General features: G+C 43.1%; 3 protein-coding genes and 1 long non-coding RNA gene across 13 annotated transcripts in view; 2 read left to right on the forward strand and 2 right to left on the reverse strand.

Annotated features, from left to right (window-relative positions):
* Positions 1-896, reverse strand: LOC119006191. The gene is made up of 2 exons (XR_005070707.1): positions 691-896; positions 1-576 (listed from the first exon to the last, which is right to left on the reverse strand). It is a non-coding gene; the product is annotated as an uncharacterized LOC119006191 (long non-coding RNA).
* Positions 43-11,051, forward strand: kiaa0319 (KIAA0319 ortholog). 4 transcript variants are annotated; one of them, XM_037074632.1, is made up of 18 exons: positions 43-473; positions 1,070-1,141; positions 1,253-1,370; positions 1,574-1,635; positions 2,159-2,826; positions 3,111-3,261; positions 3,503-3,634; positions 3,927-4,082; positions 4,298-4,445; positions 4,527-4,675; positions 4,850-5,001; positions 6,295-6,433; positions 6,527-6,686; positions 6,839-6,978; positions 7,629-7,751; positions 7,945-8,035; positions 8,131-8,222; positions 8,959-11,051. In XM_037074632.1, the coding sequence occupies exons 4-18, from the start codon at positions 1,593-1,595 to the stop codon at positions 9,114-9,116; spliced, it is 2,502 nt and encodes an 833-aa protein (XP_036930527.1). In that variant the 5' UTR covers positions 43-473; positions 1,070-1,141; positions 1,253-1,370; positions 1,574-1,592; the 3' UTR covers positions 9,117-11,051. The 4 variants fall into 4 exon arrangements, with proteins under 4 accessions (XP_036930527.1, XP_036930528.1, XP_036930526.1 ...); XM_037074633.1 differs by lacking the exon at positions 1,070-1,141; XM_037074631.1 differs by lacking the exons at positions 1,070-1,141; positions 1,253-1,370 and having other exon boundaries at positions 45-473.
* aldh5a1 (aldehyde dehydrogenase 5 family, member A1 (succinate-semialdehyde dehydrogenase)) lies at positions 10,303-20,715 on the reverse strand. 2 transcript variants are annotated; one of them, XM_037074647.1, is made up of 12 exons: positions 20,567-20,715; positions 17,114-17,280; positions 16,794-17,036; positions 15,023-15,106; positions 14,324-14,494; positions 13,967-14,083; positions 13,741-13,884; positions 13,377-13,520; positions 13,137-13,295; positions 12,757-12,920; positions 12,502-12,560; positions 10,303-12,281 (listed from the first exon to the last, which is right to left on the reverse strand). In XM_037074647.1, the coding sequence occupies exons 3-12, from the start codon at positions 17,010-17,012 to the stop codon at positions 12,070-12,072; spliced, it is 1,473 nt and encodes a 490-aa protein (XP_036930542.1). In that variant the 5' UTR covers positions 17,013-17,036; positions 17,114-17,280; positions 20,567-20,715; the 3' UTR covers positions 10,303-12,069. The 2 variants fall into 2 exon arrangements, with proteins under 2 accessions (XP_036930542.1, XP_036930541.1); XM_037074646.1 differs by having other exon boundaries at positions 16,794-17,280.
* LOC119006185 (protein asteroid homolog 1-like) overlaps positions 17,337-21,255 on the forward strand; it is a 24,093-nt gene continuing 20,174 nt past the window's right edge. For all 6 annotated transcript variants that reach the window (XM_037074639.1, XM_037074641.1, XM_037074640.1 and 3 more), the window contains exon 1: positions 17,337-19,452. In XM_037074639.1, the coding sequence (XP_036930534.1) occupies positions 19,326-19,452 (127 nt within the window). In that variant the 5' untranslated portion in view covers positions 17,337-19,325. The remainder of the gene's footprint in view (positions 19,453-21,255) is intronic.

The following is a 21,255-nucleotide window of genomic DNA, read 5'->3' on the forward strand; positions in this document are numbered from 1 at the left end:
TGCAAGTAGTTTTTTTGTTTTATTCGGAAACCAGTTTTGCTCAAAAAAGTACAAATAAATGTACCAAGATTTTTTTTTTAAAATAAAAATAAAAAGTCTTCCTCTAACAACCCCTCACCCTCTTTGTGACAGAACACCACGTCACCCTAACACCCTGCCTACTAACATAAGTAAAATAAATTAAAAACTAATCAAATGGATTTAACCGTCAGGAATAAAACAATGTTCTTAGATAAATACAATCAAAAATATCTCAAAAATCTGAGTTTTATTGTGAAGATCTCTGGCCGGATGTCGTATATTTCCGCTGACTCGACACTGCTCGTGTTTTCTCGGCACAGATTCAGAACCAGCGTGGAACCGATGAACCCGAGTGACGAACCGGTGTGTAACCTGTGGGGCTGACGGGCTCATCATGGAGAACCAGTGAGGAGCCGCGGGGAGGACTGGAGGCGGCGGTGGGCCTCGACCAGGTGGGTGGACGCGGCGCTTCGAGCAGGTGTTCAGGTGTTAGAGCAGATGGCGACGACACGGAGGATGATGGAAGTGATGCGGGCTCGGACATGATGTCGCCTTCTGACCTCATCATGGACAAATAACAACAATATGTCGGTGTTAGCTTAACATTCTCCCCCGCTGTTAGCCTGTGTCACTCACACCAGACTCCGTTCAAAAATCGTCTAATATTACGTTGTTTGTCAACTCAAGATGCGCAGCGCTGAAATCCCTTTAAAGAAGCTTCCATCGTGAAACAGTGGACACCTTTTAGAGATTTATAGTGTTACACGTCTCTTCGTCATGGCTGGAGGTGATTTCAATAAAATCCCACCTTTCAAACCACATTACACTGCTGAGGTTTATCAGAAGGGTGCTCCAGCTGCGTGTCATCAACACGTCTGCACAAAAAGTTGAAGTCTTAGTGGAAAAAGTGAGATTTGATTTAAGGAATTCATGCCGAATTAAAAAGTGGTGAATATACGTACAGAACGTGTATTCATCAAAGCAATATTTGTATATGTATTTATCCATAAGTAAGGATTTCTTCAAAATTATATGTTTTTCAATGCAGTTTGGAATGACGGTGTTTTTAGGAGAGCGACCTGCGCATCATGTGGGCAGACGTACACCAGCTGTAACGAAGGTCATGTGTTGTTTTTAAAGAATTGAAGTTAAACTCTGTTATATGAGGTTTACTGTGATAAATCAGATTTCCTGCGGGATGAAGGTGCGTTTATTTTCTGTCACCGAGCAGCGTGCTGGGCGGGGCTCCCGGCGGAGCTGTCCGGCCGCGTGGTGCTGAAACTGCCCAGCAGAAAACATCTGTCACTGTGTAGGAGGAGGAGGAGGAAGTATTCACATCCATTACTCAAGTAAAAAAAATACTAATGCCACACTGTGAAAATACTCTACTACATCTGACAGTCCTGCATTCAGAACCTCATTCAAAAAAACCTATGTTTTATCAGCAGAATGTACTTAAAGTAAGAGAAGTGAGAGTAGTGCAGTAAACTGTTCTCCGGCAATGATTTCATATCATATCATATCATGTTTGTTTGTTTGTTGTTTGTTTCAGATCCTCAGACGGAGTCAACATGTGGCAGAACATGTTTCTGCTGCTGCTCCACAGTGTGGAAGGTACAACATGTGTAGAAATGTGACCTCTCAGAAACAGATTCAATAAGTTATGAGTTTATTTTAAGAGTAAAGTTAATTTAAAGAAAAAGAATTATACCTGTCTACTTACAGAAGTTTGTTTTTTAAGTATTTAAAATGTGATTACATATATTTTATATACATTTACTATTATTTATTTAATGTATTTGATATATATGTAATTTCTTTAATTAAATACTTTTTTTTGTATTTATTTCTTTTATGAAGAAATATAATATTTAAGATATACAGTTGTTGTCTGTTCCCTCATCACATTCAACATTATCATCGGCTGCTACTGGAAAAAAAATCACTGTTTGTTTATTTGCAGCCCAAAATAATAAATCTTAAGTTAACATCAGTTGTTTTATAATCTATACGACTTCACAACATTCGTATTTCTTAGTCCCTCCATAAAATTAAGTAAAAACTCCACAGAAACAGCCTTAACTGGAATAAAATCTCCACTGAACACAATAAGCTGAAGGATTGTGTTGTGTTGCAGCTGCAGTGGCGTCTCAGTGCTGGCAGGGGGCGACCTTCTCTGAGGCGGTGGTGTCTCCGGCGGTGGAGAGCAGCGGTATCATGCGGGTACCAGGTGTGGCGTCTCTGCCGCAGTGCGTGGCGGCGTGCTGCGACCTGCCTGATTATGACCTGGCCTGGCTGTTCGAAGGCCGCTGCTACATCCTGAACTGCCAGCAGAGGGAGAACTGTCGGCCCCGAGAGCGACCCGGGGCCGACTCCGTCCTCGCCTTTCTGCGTAGAGCGTCACCGCAGACGCTGGTGCTGCAGTCTCTGGTGAGAGGGGAGCCCTACAGTGGCCGCTGGAGGCCCCTCTCCAGGTCCTCTGAGGCCCCGGGGGACCTGGAGGCCCTGAAGGACCTGGCCCTGTTCAGCGGGCCCCGGCAAGACTTCCCTGACCCCGGCATGCAGGATGTGGAATACTCAGAGGGAAGCCAGGAGGAGAGAGGAGGGCCCGGTTCAGAGGTGGACGTGACAGAGCAGCCGTCCTTGAAAGGAGGAGACGGGTTCAACCAATCAGAGGCGTTGGACAGTCCAGAGAGGGAAGCCGCCGTGGCCCAGAATAGAGGCTCCTCTGGGGGGAACATCAGTGGTGGAGACGAGGACAAAACCAGGAGACCGACGGCAGATCCTGCTGCTGCAGAGAGAACAGTGAGTGATGAATAATACAATGAAGCCGGATCAGAACGAGGACGACTGAGGCCAAACCTCAAAGATATGACACGTCAGATTTCTGCATAAAAATGTCTAAAAACTCAGCAGAGACTCTGGTTCTGGTTCTGGTTCTCTGTCTCGTCCTGTAATATTACGTTCATGAAGTAAAGTCTAAATTACTTTTTGTGTGTTACCCTGAACATCTCAGAGGTAAACACCAGCTGTGGAGGTTCTGTGGGTGAGTTACGTGTATCCTGAATGTGTTTTTATTCTTTTGACAGACTAAAACCGAGAGCAGCACCGATCCGACACCGACGACACCGCCAGTACCACAGAAACCAACAAGTGACTCTACACAACACGACCATATAAGGACATTACTTACCACACCTGCCACTCCTCATCAGCCCATCAGCACTTCAATACAGCCAGGTAGACCTGAGAGTGTGATGTCATGATTAAAGGAGCAGTTTGTTTATTCACTGATGGAGAACGTTCGTATTGTTAATCATTGATTGTGAATATCAAAATTCTGCATTTGAATTTCTTCACTTTCTCCAGAACTTCACAGTGCACCTTAAATAACCACCATTAAAACTGCATATTTATTAACATTGGTATCAGAAAATAATAAGAAAACCAACTGTGTACATTTTATATTTTTCTACCAAAGCTTCAGACTCAGAAGCTCACCTCCTTCCTTCACCTGCAGATCAACCCCTGATGGTGTCCCTGGGAAACCCTGCAGCGGCAACACTACCCACTGTTAAACCTGAAGCTTCAGTTTCTCCTAAACCTGCAACTGGTACAGCACACACACACACACACACACACACACAGAAACATCATTAGTTGATTAGTTGACCCAGTAACATGTGAAGATATTCTGTCTCCACACACTGATGATGTCCCACTCTCTCTCTCTCTCTCTGTCTTCCGTCCCTGGTGTCGTAGTCCGAGCCACTGTAAATCGCCTCTGTAGTGTAAATCGCCTCTGTACTGAGCTGAGTTCAGTCCCAGTCTGGTATCCAACAGCATCTTCCCTGGTTGATTTTTGTGACTCCCCTCGTTATTCGTGTTCTCTCGATGTTCCACAGACATGTTGAAGATGTTCCAGTCAGCAGCCGGAGCTCCACCAGCGTCCAGCCACCCTCCAGCCAGAGCCATGACCTCTGACCCCTCCACCACCTCGACTCCCAGCACCGACCCTCCAACCACGACTGAGCCCTCTGTTACGACCGCTGCAGAGTCTGGTAAAGATAGAACACTGACTTGTTTATTTAGATGATGTGATAAATGTCACATTTTGTGCAGTTTAACCCAAAAACAGAAGTAGTTTCATTATTTCAAAGGTAAAATGATTTATTGCTGTGTTTCATAAGACAAAGTATTGAAAATGTTCAAATAAACTGAACCAGATTAAATCTTTTCTGTCCTTTTCTTCCGTCTCTGCTCTCCCTCCGTTCAGTATCAGAGGTCACGGGGTCAAACCGTGGCCCGCTGGCCGTCGTTGGTCCTGACAGGAAGTTGTTTCTCCCTGTCAGCGGCTTGTTGCTCAACGGCAGCGGAAGCACCGACGACCGCGGCATCGTCAGCTACCACTGGGATGCCGTCAGGTACAGACAGCTCCTAAAGTTTTTTAATCAGATATCCTCGGCTCATCACAGGTCAGACTCACCTGTGTGATGTTTTTCCAGTGGTCCTCCAGGGTTAAAGCTGGAGGGAGTGGACCAGGCGGTTGCCACGGCGACAGGTCTCCGGGTTGGACGCTACACCTTCAGACTGACTGTGTGTGACCAGGAGGGGGCGACAGACAGCGCCGCACTGACGGTCCGGGTCCAGGAAGGTGAGGCGGCGTCACTTCATGAGGTCCTCTGCACCTCCACAAACACTCTTTACTGTTTTCTGACATCGTGAACAAAAACAAGCGATCAATAATTAAATATTGTTTGTTTACAACCTAAAACCTCGTCACTGGTGTGTTGATACAAATGTTCTTCGGCCGTCCTTCCTCCTGCAGCCAGAAGTCTTCTTCCCGTCGCTCACGCCAGCGGCAGCCACACTCTCACTCTGCCCAACAACTCTCTGGTCCTCAGAGGCTCCGTGACGGACGGAGACCAGACGGAGGTCCACTACCTGTGGGTCCGAGACAGCCAGAGTCCTGCTGCTGGGGTCAGTACACGGAACTGATCCAGGAAGTCTGATCCAAACTGCAGAATATTTTGGAGTTAGATCAGGAGGGGAAATAAAACAATATCACAATAAAATGTAAAAACAAAAATCACCAGAGATAAAATAATGTAAAAACTAATGATTAAAGCTTTAAGACTATAACTAAGATTACATCAGAACAGGTCAAGAGTAGATCAGTAGTTTATATTATAAGCAGATTACAATTTAACAGATTTAAATAGATTATGTCACATGTTAGGATGTAAATAGTGAAGTGTCACCTGTCACGTTAGAGCTCGACCTCATTGTGGTACATGAGGCTGTTTTGGTCACACAGGCACCTGAAAAACTCAATGTTCCTGATACAGGTCAGATTAAAAATGTGTAGAATCTTTTATAACAAACAACAAGTGGTGAGTAAACTACGGAAGCCCAGAGGGGCAAGTAAGGAATGTTGTTCCTCTGCTGATCCATTTTCTGATCTAAAAACTAATATTTTTGCCAGAATAATCATTGAACACAAGATTGTATTTTATTTTCTGAAGTCACATTTTTTTTCTAGGAGATTTTTTTTTCATGTGTGAAACTAAATGAAAAGTCCCCTGGAAATTTTTTTGATCCATGTAGCAAAAAGATTTTTCGTTAAAAAGAGATGACAAAAACCTTCTGGGGGAGTGTTCCCTCCCTGAAAGATTCGTTTTTCCCAACTTTTGAAAAAATGGGGAAAAAAAAACAAACAAAAAAAAAAATCTGGAAATTTGGGGAAGAAATAAAATTCAAACAACCAAACAAAAAACCTTAAAATGGGGAAAAGAATCCATCCTGTAATATTTACAAGACAAAACTAAACTGAAATTTTTGAAACATTTAAAAAAAAAAACCTCAAATTCTTTTGGAAAAAGAAAAATAAAAAGAAGAAGAAAAAATTTCGGGGGGAAAAACCAAATTCCTTGGAACAAAAGAAAATTAGAATCTGGAATTTTCCTCCCAGAAATATCAGGAGAAATTTTCTATTTTAAGGATTTCAGGATTTTATTTTATTTTTTTATTTTTTTATATTCTCATAATTTAGGAGACATTTGTTTTCCCCAATAATCTTCCAGATTCCAAAAAATCTAAAATGTTCTGGTTGGATTGTTTTTTCTCTCAATATTGAGTGAGAAAAAATTCCTTCCCTTCCTACTTTTAAAAGAAAACATTGCTCCAAATTTGTTCTCCTCAATTTTATTTTTACCATGACTGTTGTAGTAACTGGAGATGTTCATTGGTCCTGTGATAACTTCCTGTTGTCAGGACGTGCTGTACAGCTCAGACACTCAGGCCTCTCTGTACCTGGCCAACCTGGTCGAAGGGACCTACCTGTTCCAGCTGAGGGTGACCGACGCTCAGGCCCGCTCGAGCAGCGCCACGGCCACCGTGGAGGTCCGACCAGGTAAGACAAAAGTGCTGTGGGCCGAGGGATCCTTTTTACCGTGTGCTGATCGTTGTGAGAGCAGTGAAGTTTGTCCCTGCGGTGTCTCCGTAGAGCCTGGCGGTGGAGAGGAGGTGGAGCTGGAGATGTTGGTGTCGGTGTCTCAGGTCAGCGTGGCTCAGAGGGACACGGTGGTCCGACAGCTCGCCGCTCTGCTCCACGTGCTCGACAGCGACATCCAGGTCCGAGCGCTGCAGGGCCACTCCCACCTCAGGTACCAGGTGTACTTACATCATCCATCTATAAACTAAGTTTTAATGGACCAGTCCGTAGATTTGGTGAAGAAATGTTAATGAGCTGAGAAAGATCCTCATTTATTGCTGCCTAAACAAACTAATGTGTGTGTGTGTGTGTGTGTGTGTGTAGCACGGTGTTGCGGTTCTCTGTTCGAGGCCCGTCTGGCCCGATTTTTTCCGGCTCCCGGCTGGTGGGTCTGCTGAGAAACCAGCTGCTCAGAGAGAAGAGCGACTACCTTCTGTTCAGAGTCCTGAGAGTCGACACCGTCTGTGAGTTCGTCTGGTTCAGTTTAATGAATCTTAATCTTTGTTGAAGCTTCAGCTGGTGGCGCCACGCTCAGACCGCCTGAAACTCTCCAAACAAACAGCAGTTCACTGTAGTTCTGACTGTTTGCAGGTCTGATCATTTAAAGAACAGATGATTTAATCTTAAATCCTTAAATTATTATTGAAGGAAAGTTACTTCAGGGGTGAGAAACAAGATACAGCTGACCAACATCAAAGTGATGAAAATGCTTAAAAATGAAAGTGATAAAGTGTTTATGAATTGAAAGTTAGAGTGATGAACTGAACACTGAGTTGATGAACGCTGTGAATCATCTGTGTTAATGTCGCCTGTCTTTAAGTTATTATTTACAACAAGTTAGAATTTTATCACTTAGGCCTAAAATGCTTTTAACAGAAAAGAAGAAGCTATGGATGTTTCAGACCTTATTAAAAAAAAACAGCAACACACCAACACTGTTCCCACATTTATTTAAATGAAGGATCTGCACATGAACACTTGAGAAGCAGGTGTATGCTAAGCTAACAGTAATGCTAACAACAATCTTGATGTGTAGAAATCATTTGAAAGAAATCAATGACTCGATTCTTCTCAGCTCTCTCTGTCGTCGTGTTTTTGTCCCGTCTTCTCTCAGTGTGCCTGCTGCGCTGTTCGGGGCGTGGCCAGTGTGATCCAATCAGCAAGGAGTGCACCTGCGACCCCTTCTGGACGGAGAACCTGATTCGTCGTTACCTCGGCGACGGAGAGAGCAACTGTGGTAACTACGAGCTCTAATCATTGGTCGTACTGGGCACAGTTAGAATAACAAAGCTGATTCCTTCCATTTGTTTTCAGGAGAGATTTTGAATTCAGCATCAGATCAAAAAATATGACGTTTTCTTTGCCTCACGTGAAGAAGTCACGACTTGTTTCTGTTGATACAGTTTCATTGAGCTGGTTTGATGTTTCAGAGTGGAGGGTGCTGTACGTCATCCTGACCAGCTTCATGCTCATGGTGTTCATCCTGTCTGTCAGCTGGACCTTCATCTGCTGCTGCAGGAGGTGAACACGCGTCTCCAGACGTCACTTCAACACTGTGATGGAGCCGACAGTGTTACTGAACATAAATGTGAATCTGTTGGTTTGACTGTGTTCAGGAGGAGACAGACGAAGGTGAGGAAGAAGACCAAGTACACCATCCTGGACAACATGGACGAGCAGGAGCGGGTGGAGCTGCGACCCAAATTCAGTGAGTCGCTTTAAATCATGTCCACATGTGGAAGTGACGACAAAAATCTGTTCTGAGCGTTGGCAGAAGATTTTTGTTGAGACAGTGAAGAAACATTTTATTTGTAAAGTTCATCATGAAGTGAAGTGATGATGTTTCATAACCAACAGAATAACCAACCAATTCTGATCTAAAGTGTTTTTGTTCCGTACATTTTTGCCAGGATGAATTTAAATTCCTTGTTTTTCCATCTGGGAAAACATGAAAAATGAAAATCAATTATTTTTCTTCTAGATGTTTCCCCTCTTATCAGATGTTTTACCAGTTTCACAAATGAAAGGAGATCTATGAAATAAAAAATCTGAAATTTTCTTCTTCCTCCTAGAAAAATAATCTGAATTTTTAGGATAAAATCTGAATTGTGACAAATGTACAAGAAAGAAACCACAACACGTCACCGTCGACAAAGTAAGAATGAAAAAAATAGGAACAATTTTCAAGCCCTCATCATGTAGAAACACTTTGACTCACACCTGAACATGTTGTTTGTCCTGCAGAAACTCAGTTTCACACAAAGCTGGATGATTAAAAAAAAGTCCAAGCAGTGAACATCTTTGGTCCGGACGTCTGGAGCTAACTGTCAAAACAAAATCACCCGAGTTTCACATGAGAAGAATTCAGGAAACTAAACAGTGTGTGTAGGAAATGGCAGCAGGTTTAAAGGAAGCTCAGACTCAAACACCTTTCCTCTCTGCAGGTATCAAACATCGCAGCACAGAGCACAACTCCAGCCTGATGATGTCAGAGTCCGAGCTGGACAGCGACCAGGACACCATCTTCAGTCGGGACCGACCCGTCCGCAGCAGGAACCGGCTCAGCGCCCAGGCCATCCGCAACGGAAACGCCTTCGGCTGAGAGGACGCCTCGCCTCCTGCCGACATGGACCAGACTCAGCGGGAGCTTTTGCTCTCTGGCTGCGAGAGATTAACTTCTTAACGTTTAAAGAACTTCATTACCCAGAAATCCTGTGATGTGAGGTCAGTAAATGAACCAGTGTCCCATCTCAGGGTCAATCTCCTTCGAAGGATTTAAAGTCCAGAGAAACCTGTGACTTCTGACACAGGATGAGGTCGGGACAACCTGGAGGACCCGAGATGAGACATTCAGGACTGAATCAGACTGATAAAGGACGTAAAGAGGAATCTGACATCATCTTCCCCACAGCTGGATGAGAAGATGGACGAAGCATCACTGTGCGTCTGGTACAGAGAACGATCCAGGATGGGATTAGCTTAGCCTAGCACAAAGACTCGATGCAAAGGGGAACTGCTAGCCTCACCCCAACAAAAGAACACAAAAATCCACCTTCCAAAACTCAAAGTCTGTCTGATTTACATGTTGTAGCTTGTTAGCTAACAAGCTAGCCACCAGGGGTAATGACCTAGAAGCTAACGCAAAGCTAACGCCAACAAAAATTCCCAAACCCCTAAAACAGTGGTGTCAAACTGATCCAGTAAAGGGCCATGTGGCTGCAGGTTTTCATTCCAACCAAGCAAGAACACACCTGATCAGGTGTGTTCTTGCTTGGTTGGAATGAAAACAGGTGTGTTCTTGCTTGGTTGGGATGAAAACCTGCAGCCACATGGCCCTTTACTGGGTCAGTTTGACACATGTGCCCTAAAACTTCAACTGGACTGAGAATTTAACTTTGTAATTTAAAAATTCTTGGCCTGGAAGCTAACTGGAAGCTAACTGGAAGCTAACTGGAAGCTCCCTTTTGTCCATTTCGGGACACATTTAGCGTAGCTTAACAGAAAGACTGGCACTGCTAGCCTAGCAGTCTGATTAGCATGTCATGGCTAATTTAGCAATACACATTTTAAAATGAGAAATTCTGGTTTTAGCAGCTGTTAGCAGTGAAGCTACTTGTCAACAAAATTGACTTGACTGTTAATGGAGACACAACATGTAAATCTGATCAGAGATCAGGCGGCCGTCACTCCAGAGCTCATTAACACCCAAAACATATTTTTAATATCCTGAACACCAAATTTATTAACTTGTGTGAAGAAAGAAAAAAAAGAAACTTGTCACAAGGTTAAATATTACAACTTCCTCTTTAATTTTCATTAGCATCTACAGTCAGGATACAAAATGTATGTTTCTTTATCTATCAACTATGAAGACAACATTATATTACAATTAAGACGAATTTCACTTAACATTAGAAACACAATCTGCAGTACAAACTCAACAGGAACTCTCAGTACTCAACAACAGTGGATGGCAGTAATCGATTACTTTGCTATTTACTGTATCGGCTCAAATGTAGAACCTTCTGTTTGATCCGGTTCCTGCAGGAGGGGACGTGACTCCTGGTTCTCATACGTTCACATCAGAGTTGCTTGATTTGTGAGTCAACTGGATAAAAGCCTGAAGCACTTTTAAGTTTTCTGAAGCTGGTTTAAAATATCTGAACAGGAACTTTATTCACTGTTTTGGATGAAACTGGATGATATTTTATGCCTCAGCTCTGGACAGCGCTCGTTTTAAACCAGCTCTGGAACCTTAGATCATGGCTCCCGTCTGATGAGTCAAATCAAGCTAAAGACTAAGACTCTGCTGCACCTGTAACCACACCCCCTCAGTGATGTCACTGCAGGTGAGAAGTTAAACCAACCGAGATCTTCAGGGGTGATTTAGTTATTCTGTAATCATAATTAATAACACTGTTGTTCAACACTAAGATTTTATGGCACTTTACTTTCAGGTAAGAGAAAAGCTTTGTGTGTTTCAGCTTCTGTCAGATTAAAATCTACATGGTAATAAAAAACAACTTCACTACAATAATTATAAATCTTTTAAGGGTTTATTCTTTTATCTTCATACAGAAATCTGTTAATAACATTATCTCTGCTGAAGACTCCGCTGCATGCATCGGGCCAACACTGATTTATGTATTTATGAACATGTTTTATTGGCGCTGAGCTCGAACAGATGTTAGTGAAATGTGTGGAAAGACCCTGGTAGGTTTTGTATAAATGGCACACGCCGTAAATGACTAAAAATTAAATTGTGATGCTTGAAATGTGAACACGTGTTCTTATTGGTTCAACCGTCGGCTCATAGAAGCATTTCAATAATAAAAAAATACAGTTTTCACGTTGACCGACGTTCTACAGGAAGTTTAACACGAACAGGATTTTACAAAAACAGATTATCGTTGTGCTTTTTAATTTTTTTTTATCACAGTAAATCTCATCTGACTCTGAGACCAAACTATGTGCTGCTGGAGCATGAGATCAATATGACGCTGCGTTCAGGTCCCATCTGTGCTGTTGTGATTCTGAGTTCAGAGCAGATTTTTAAACATATCAGTCAGATGAATTAAATGATTGGTGGTGATGCTGTAACTGGCCAATCAGAAGCGAGTGTTTCCCTCAGAACCTAATACACACTCGATCGTGCAGTTAAATATTTTCTCCAGCGTCTCAGTGATCTGAGTCTCACGTTTCAGCATCAAACACAAAGATTAAACCTAAAAGTTTTCAGAACTGACGTCGTCAAACATGAACAAGATTTATTATTTATTGCTGAAAGACTTTTTCTACACATCCACAGTTTTTGTCTGAAAAAAGGCAACAGAGGAGAAAAAAACTGGACTGTTTCAGTTCAGTGACGAACGTCTGACAGGTCAATAAATCATATTTTAGATTTTTACTCGACTACTTTCAGTTTATTGGTCAACTCGACTACAATGTATTTCAGTGATGTTACAGTTAAATTAAATCAATAAGAACCTCAGATGTGTTCAGTTATGACCACTTCACTGAAGACTGCATGTGTGCGGGCGTCGTACCGCCGTGTTTCAGGGCTTCAGCCCTCCGAAGCACATGTACTTGACCTCCAGATACTCTTTGATGCCGTGTTTAGAGCCTTCGCAGCCCAGACCGGACTGTTTGACGCCGCCGAACGACGCCTCTGGGGTGGACAGCAGACCCTCGTTGATGCCGACGATCCCGACCTCCAACGCCTCCGCCACCCGCCAGATCTGACTCACATCCTGAGAGTAGCAGTAACCTGGAGAAGAGACAGAGAGGGAGGTCAGCAGCAGCAGCCGTTCAGCCAGTGACGTCAGTTCAGTCATGAGAAGTTCACTGAGAAATCTTCACTGAAGCTGCGACGCTCACGTGTCAAACAGGGATTCTTTTTCCCCGAGGAGGAAACTTTTTTTTTTCATTTATGATCAGAATGAAAAATAAAGTTTAACACAGTTACTAACACACTGAGGTGAACTCACCTGCCAGCCCGACATTAGAGGCGTTAGCGATCGCCAGCGCCTCCTCCTCCGTGTCGAACCTGCAGGTCAGAAACAAAACTTCTGATTGGTCGACAAACATCTGCAGCACCTGAACACACCGAGCTCACAGCTGCTTCCTCAGGATTTACTTCTGGTTTCCATGCAGAAGCACCTGTGGGTCCAGTTTAACAGCCGACTGACTCAAAGTAAAACACGTGAAGCCTGCAGAGCGCTGGGTGTGAGCGGCGTACGGACCTGATGACGGGCAGCAGCGGGCCGAACGTCTCCTCCTTCATGCAGAGCATCTCTGTGGAGACGTTGGCGAGCAGCGTGGGCTCCATGAACGACCCGTCCAGACGCTTCCCGCCCTTCAGCACCTTCGCTCCTTTGGACACTGCGTCCGATACCTGGTGGGCCACCTGCAGACACACGAGAGCTCAGCTGCCATTTAAAAAACAGTCTACAGATGAGAATGATTCTGACGTGGAGCCTTTAAAAAAATATTTATTTTTAAGATGAACAGTGTTACAGCTCAAATGATAAATCAATAAGTTGTCAGGTATTAAATTAATCACCAACTATTTTGATGATTGTCTGAGACAGTGTGATAATATGTCTCCTGGCTCCACAGTTACCTTCTCTGCAGCTCTGGTGTTGATGAGTGGCCCCTGGGTCGTTTCAGGCTCCAAGCCGTGACCCACACGGAGCTCGGCGTCCATCGCTTGGCCCAGCTTCTCCATGAAGCGGTCGTGGATGCCGCTCTGCACCAGAAAGCGGTTGGAGCACACGCACGTCTACAGAAGGAGGACGAGGACAGAAAACATTACGCTGCAGCGGCCGACACCACGCCGACACACAGCACCGTCACCTCATACCTGTCCGGAGTTCCTGAACTTGGAGCCCATGGCTCCGGCCACCGCCTTGTCCACGTCAGCGCTGTCAAACACGATGAAGGGGGCGTGGCCTCCCAGCTCCATCGACGCCTTCTTCACTGTGTCGGCAGCCATTTTCAGCAGCACCTGAAACAATGATTCTACATGTTTTCCTGCTGAATGGATGGAACAACAACGACTGATCAAAACTACTTTTAATAACGTTTGTCTGTTTTTAAACAGCCGTGTGCAGGCAAAGATGAGGTCAACTCATTCTGAACACCAGTCATTAAATTAATTTCATGATTGTCCAACATGGTGACAAACATGAACTGTAATAACTGCAGGCAGCAGTCAGAGGTCGGACCTTGCCGGTGGCGGTGGAGCCGGTGAAGGAGATCTTGGCCACCAGCGGGTCGGTGCAGAGAACCTCCCCGACAGAAGGAGTCTTCTCTCTGGAACAAGGAACCACGTTGAACACCCCGGCAGGGATCCCGGCCTGCTCTGCCAGCTGCAACACAGGACAGAATCACATCATTCAGAGAAGAATCAGAAGATTAACTAACAGAGCGTTAAATGTTCAGTGCACGGACCTCAGCCAGAGCCAGCGCTGACAGCGGCGTGTCCTCGGCAGGTTTGACCACCACGGTGCAGCCGGCGGCCAGAGCGGCTCCGACCTTCCTGGTGATCATGGCGCTCGGGAAGTTCCACTGTGGAACAACATGAGAGTTACTGAACTACCCTCCGTCTGAAGAATGATGACATCACAGCTGAAACACTAACTTCACTGGGAATTTACTAATTCTAAATCAGCCCGGGAATCTTCCTCTGGATCGTACGTTTTCATATCCACAACATAAACTACGATACTGATAAACTGTCTAAAATGTCTGTGATTGGCCAATAATCAGTCAGGCTCCACTGGAACCCTTTTCTCATTGGCTGCCCACCGGTGTGATGATGGAGGCCACGCCCACAGGCTGCTTGAGCAGGAGGATCTTTCGGTCTTTGATGGGCGACGGGACGATATCGCCGTACACTCGCCGGGCCTCCTCAGAGAACCACTCCAGGAAGGAGGCGGCGTACGTGATCTCCCCGACAGCCTCCCGCAACGGCTTCCCCTGCAACACACACACACAGACACACACACACACAGTGTAAATAATCCACTGACCTCACTGTTGACCGTCTCCACTGGGACTATTTCTAAATCATAAAGTAGTTCCGGTGAGATCTGTTGTGACAGTTTCTCTGTGGATGATTTACAGTCTGTCACAGCTTCAGAGGGAAATACTCTTTTACTTCACTACATTTATAGGACTGTTGTAGTTATTAAGATTTTCACACACAAACATTTGAAGAGTTTATCAATGATGCTGTTGTTGTAAATCCATCTTGTCTACAGCTGAAACAATTAGATTTCCTCCTCATCGAGAAGTTGACTCATGAACCACTGCACTCCTTCTTACAGAAGCTTTAACTCAGCATCCATCCCTGCAAGATGAGGACTGCCTGTTTTTTCTTTCATTTATTCCATGTATGTGCTCTTCATTTACCTGTCTCTCTTTTTTTTTTTTTAAATTTACTTATTTACTTATTATTGTTCGTCTTGTCACACGTGTGTGTGTCGTCAGCTTCATCGTACTCACGCTCTCGAACGTGATCAGTTTGGCCAAGTCTTCTTTGTGCAGCGTCAGCAGGTCGAACCACTTCCTCAACAGGATGCTCCTCTCCTGCAGGACAACCAATCAGATCACATCAGGAAGCGACATGTTCGTTCGTCTTCATTTATTTGTTGTTTCACAATCGTGATTTGAGTTAATATTTTAAAAAACCTGGCAGAGATCACGGCAGCTTCATGTGAACGGTGATGGATTAAGTTTCCTCTCTGATAGTGAAGTGTTAATGAGCTGGATTAATATTAAACCGAGTGCAAAGTGTAACAACACCTGAACACTGAGCAGGTCCTTCAGGGTCAAACTGCAAAAAACAAAGTTCATTTAAAACGGCCTCAGTGGACCAAATGAATCTGAATCTGAGGTTTGACAACATTTTGAAAGTGTCCAGGCTCCTTCACCTGTTCACCTGTTCGTCATCTGGATCTGCTGAAGCTTTACACAATCACAAAACAGGATTTCAAACATGTTTCCAAAAGCAGATTAAAAAGAAAATGAATAGCAGCTGAATTATCAGATCACAGGAACCCAGAGTGTTAGTGAGACACGTGCAGCCTCCTGCATCGCTGAGCAGCTGCGAGTCTCTTTCACAGCCGGTCTGCATCTTATTCAGAGTTATTCACCGCTGCATGTGTTTCTCCTGCAGAGATCATTCTTAATGTAAGAAAAGGAGAAGTATTGTTTTTTTTAAAACATTTGCCATAATGTTTGAACTGATACTCTGGTGTTTAACGAGTAGATGTTGTGTTATAAACGACACACGTTGGACTTTGTCCTTCTTGTCCTGTGACACTGTGACCAGGTCAAGATTAAAATCACTGACCAGGTAACGACTTCGTCTCCACACGCAGAAACAAGCTGTTCACTCTGCAGCACTGTTTCATATTTCTGCTGCTCCGTGCTGGAATGTAATTAAGTACATGTACTCTATTACTGGAGTATAATTTTGAGGTAATTGTACTGAAGTTGTACTCTAAACTGCCCAACGATCAGCTGAAAGCAGCCGAGTCTTCATCAGCTGCAACATGACAGTTGTAGATGTGCATCAGTATTTATAATCCATGTAAGTTATTCTGACACCGTTCTGCTTCATGAGTACTTTTACTTTATGATGTTAATACTTTTACTAAGAAGATCTGATTATTTCTTCCACCCTGCTGCAGTTATTAGACTGTGCATGGTTTGACAGATCAGCCTCGTTCATCAGGTGGATGTTTGATCAATTACAGATAATCAGTCAATGTTCAGCCGCTCTCCTAAACCTCTTCACTGACACGATAAGCCTCAGTTCACTCGCGGTGCATCACACGTTTATGAACTGCACAATTACACCTGCAACAATGTCCTCATGCAAAACTCCATTCAGAAATTTCGCAATTTAATGCTTATCGGCGACGTTTTATGTTTTTATTATGCATTCATAATCATTAAGAGACTCTCTTCTCTCTGACATGCAAACCTCTGCAGGTCGTTTGTTATTTCTTGGTGGGACTTTTTGGTTCATGCTTCTTCCTGACAAAACGAGGGTAGCAGCAGGCAAAGAGACTCTAAAGTGAAACATGAGATTTTAACTCAACACTGTGTTTTCTGGTGAATTCTGCACAAGCCGAATTGAAGTCTGGGTCCTTTAAGTAGAGAACTAATACAGTGTTGCAGTGTTTTTAGGTGTTTTTATGGCGAATGTGCAACATTTCTTCTTAAATTGTCAGATTATAAAATGGAGTTTGGTACATAGCGGAAGTACCTTAGCAGTGCACTGCTTCCAGGAATGAAACGCCTTGTACGCAGCGTCCACAGCCTGCTTGGCCTCAGCCGGGCCACAGTCTGCCACCCGGGTTATCTCCTTCCCAGTGGCCGGGTCCAGCACCGGGAACACCGAGGCTGCGGAGACCCAGCGGCCGTCCACGTAGCCCTGCGTCCGCAGCAGCGGAGCGGTGACATCCAGGCTGTAGTGTCTGTGCATGGCGGCGGGCAGGCCGGGGAGGACCTGCCGGAGGAAGCAGCGAGTCCTCAGCACACAGAGAGCGGACATGCCGGGGCTGAGTGTGTGTGTGGGACGCTCACTGTGTGCTGGCGGAAGGTTGTGTGTCCCTGCAGCTCGGTGACGGACTGTCAGACCTCCAGCAGCCTCCCGTCGGTTTCAACCGGTCCTGAGGAGACCGCGCGCATCACGTGACCGCGCACCAAACACAACCGGAGAGGCCTTCAGGGTCCTCTTCTGCTCCACAGCGCTGATGCGTTCAATGTCCAACATATAACAGGCCAGGACAAAAGCTTAATTCAGTCATCACAAAGGAATAAAAGGAAGTCTAAATCATGATGTGCTGGATTCAAAATGATGTATGATAAATAAATTATACTTAAGTATTAAAAGTACATTTTATATATATTTAATGTATGTGTTGAGTGATAAAATATTCTACTTGGACTCTGATGCAGCATTTAATTCAAATAAATGTAATAGAGTGGAAGTATAAACTAGCAGAGAATTAAAATAAGTCAAGTTCCTCAAAATTGTACTTGAGTAAATGTACTCTGTTACATTCCATCACACTGAGTCTAAACCTTTCATACACCTGAAATAAAGAATAGAAATGTAAATATGTATTAAAAATAAAAGAGATATCATATTTTAGTGTCTTTCAACAGTGTTGTAGCCTAAATGTGCATAACAGTCATAACTTGAGTAAAGATATGGTGTTATTATGTTCAAGTCACACACGTGAATATTACTTCAAATATCTGATATAAAATGTCAAAACTAGTGTTGTGGCAATAAATGTACTATTTTAACAAATATACAGATTCAAATAAAACATATATTTACATGTATATACAACCTGTTTACTGATCTGTGTTACAACTCGCTGTCATTATTTTGTAATTTAGAGTTTTTACCAAAGTACGTGAAAATATGTATTTATTAATGAATATTGGAGCCAATAATCAATCAGGTTCATAATCTGTTGACCCGGTTTAGTTACATGATATCAATCTATGTAAAATTTAAAATTTTAAAATTTTATTTGCACTTTTGATTCTTAAGTACATTTGATATCAGATACTTTAAGACTTTTACTCGAGTAATATTCATGTGTGTGACTTTGCTTTTTCACCTTTTACTCGTTCTGAGTTTCTCACATCTCATATTTTAACAAATACAGTCAAGCAATAATGTCTTAATAATCTAAAGGGTTAGTTTGTAAAACATTTAAACATTTGTATTGTTTTATGTGGGCTGTAAACATGCTCGTGACAGGTTCTGACTCAGGACTGTATGATGGGTTTGTCATGTTGAGTTCTGTTTCTCCTGAAGTGAAACACAACTGATCAGGCAGCTGGTTTCTGTTTCCCAGCTGACTTGTTGTAAATGTTGTCAGCTGTTCACAGCTGTAGTTCCTCCGTCCTCCTCTGGGGCTCCTGCAGGTTTTATTTTCCCTTTCCAAACTCAGACCAGTTCAGCTGGTTCTGGACTTCTGTTCCTGTTTATTTAATGTTCTTCTGGTTCTGTTTGTTATCGACATGCTGACGTGGAAGAGCATTTACTCTGTACTGTTCTACTCTGATGCATCTCTGAGGGACATATTCAATTCTTATTTTACACTTTTAGTTACTAGTTTCTTTTCAGGTTAAATTGTACTTAAAAAACATGCTTATTGCATCTTCTTGCATCTCATTGCATCACTGATAATCTTCTAATAATATCTGAATAATAAATGGGTCCAGTTTGCATGAGTATTTTCACTTTTGATCCATTAAATATAAATATAAACGCGTATGGTTAGAAAAATGTATTTGTAGGTTAAATTAAGTTGATGAAGTAAAGAATACTGAGTGCGCTGCTGATATTTTACTGCAACAGCAGAGCGAGATCACAAGTGCTCGCAAGGAAAATCAACAACAAGAAAATTCGATCAGAATAAGTTCACGTTATCATGACACACAAACTCAAAATATTATAACAAGAAACATTTCTTGGCAGGTCCAGTCCTGGATATTTTCTGCCCTCTGCACATTAAACTGGGTTAATTATTTCTGTCTCTTACTGTAAAATGTTTATCATGTGTCCCAGTAAAGACTAAATAAAGGACTGTGTGTGTCCTCCTCCTCCCTCTGTCAGTGTTCAGTATCCATGTTGGGTTTTATGTGTTCTGCATTCCTCCAGCAGTCTGGTGAGGAATGAAAAGTGATGATGTCTGGAAAGTGAAACTTAAGGAAACAGTCTCAGGTATAAGAGCAGCAGAGATGAGACTTCCTGGACACAATCAGAGCGAGGATGGGTGTTCAAGGACTGACCACATTCTTAGAGAATCACCAGCTGATCTACCGGGACGTCCGGTTCCGGATGAGCCGTCTGGTGATCGATGGCTGCAACCTGCTCCACTTGCTGTACTTTCACTCAGGTAGGACAGAGAATATTCTGACTGGACTCCACAGGTGCTCCAGGTCAGAAATACTTAACTTGTACTCTGATTACTCTCATCTGACAGCTAGTCAGCAGATTCACTGTCAGGTTAATTTAAACTTTGATTATCAGGTATTTTTGTGAGGTGTTTTAGTTCATTTAACCTACTCTATAACTATAACTATATAACTTCTCTATAAAACTGTTGGCAAGTTTAATCCATAACAAAGCATCATATTTAATAAGCTGATCATTGGCGCCTTGAACACAGAAGTATGTGATATAATCAGCAGCTTGTTTACGTGTAATAAACAGCTGTAACTCTACAGTGTGTTTATCAGTTTAACCCATCAAGTGACAGCAGCACATCCGGGTACTTTGTCCTTGCGTCATGCCCCGCCCCCTTTCAGTGTCAACAGTCTGACTGGCGCTGAATTCAGACTCTGGGTCTCTAACAAGTTAATGGTGTAACATAAGAATATCATGTGGATTTTTAGTAGCTTTCAGTAGCCTTAATTTCATGGTCAGAGGAGAACAATCGTGTTATATTGTAGTCGATCCACGTTGGGCGTCATTATATATTATATATATATATATATATATATATATATATATATATATATATATATATATAGAGAGAGAGAGAGAGAGAGAGAGAGAGAGAGAGAGAGAGAGAGAGAGAGAAAATGAAGTGGATGATGTTCGGTCTGCACCTGACACACAAAACTACTATATTGGGTCCAGGTCATTTTTCTGTCATCTCTCGTCTTTTCTGTCTTTACACCGCTGTAGTGAAGCTGTCTCTGTTTTAATAATAATAAAAACAAACACTCGGTTTAGCTCCACTGGTTACGTAACGCTGTTTACAAAGTCCATCATTAGAAAGTAGGTCAGCTCAGTTTTGTGAGTGTTATTAAGATTAAAACAAACCGCGGTTTGTAGAGGGGAGAGCAACCAAACTCCATTGTAAAATCAGGAGTTTTATGGTCAGGCATCATTTTTTCACGGTAAAAGCTGTAGTTACATCTTTACAAAGGCTCTTTTTTGATTCACCTCGATCTACAGAAACAATCGGCACACATGTCATTCAGTCAGTGATATCATTAACTGACCTGTGACGAGGTGTTGACGCGTATCGACCGGTCGGGTCTCACAGATACATGGGATCTCTTCTCTTTAATCTGGCGCCAACACGAGCGTCTGTTTTCAAAGGGGGCGTGGTCGTTTTGTCAGCGTACAGGACGGCACCAAACCTCAGGATGGATTTTATATGTTTTTATGTGTTTACAGCTGCTGATGTATGTAACGCTGTTACTGAGATGATACATGACAGTTAAATATTGAATCTGTATGTAAAAACCACATCCTGACATGTAAATGTGACAGCTGTAATCACTCATAAAAACATTGTAAAAACCATCCTGTGGTTTGGTGCTGCCCTGTACTCTGACCATATAAGGAGTAGTTGACGTTTATGATCATCAGAGAACATAACAAATGTTGTTTTTGGTTCCTCTCTGTTTCCTGAATATATCCATGTGTGTGAATGTGTGAATGAGAGGCATTAGCTTATAGCACTTTGTAGAAGGAGCCCACTCCATTGACGTGTATCAGTTAATGGGGCGGAGCTGCCTGCTCCAATATGGCGGCAACGTCAACGTATTGCAGCAAGACCAACCTGCTCAACCTCGTCCTATGTATACATGTCTACGGAACTATATACCAGATGGAAACATGGCGGATAGCGCATATGCTGAAAAGTTCCCGGTTATGTGTCCCACTGAATATGCACAGTAGAGGT

The sequence above is a fragment of the Acanthopagrus latus genome, chromosome 17 (genome assembly GCF_904848185.1).
Source record: "Acanthopagrus latus isolate v.2019 chromosome 17, fAcaLat1.1, whole genome shotgun sequence".
NCBI lineage: Eukaryota > Metazoa > Chordata > Actinopteri > Spariformes > Sparidae > Acanthopagrus > Acanthopagrus latus.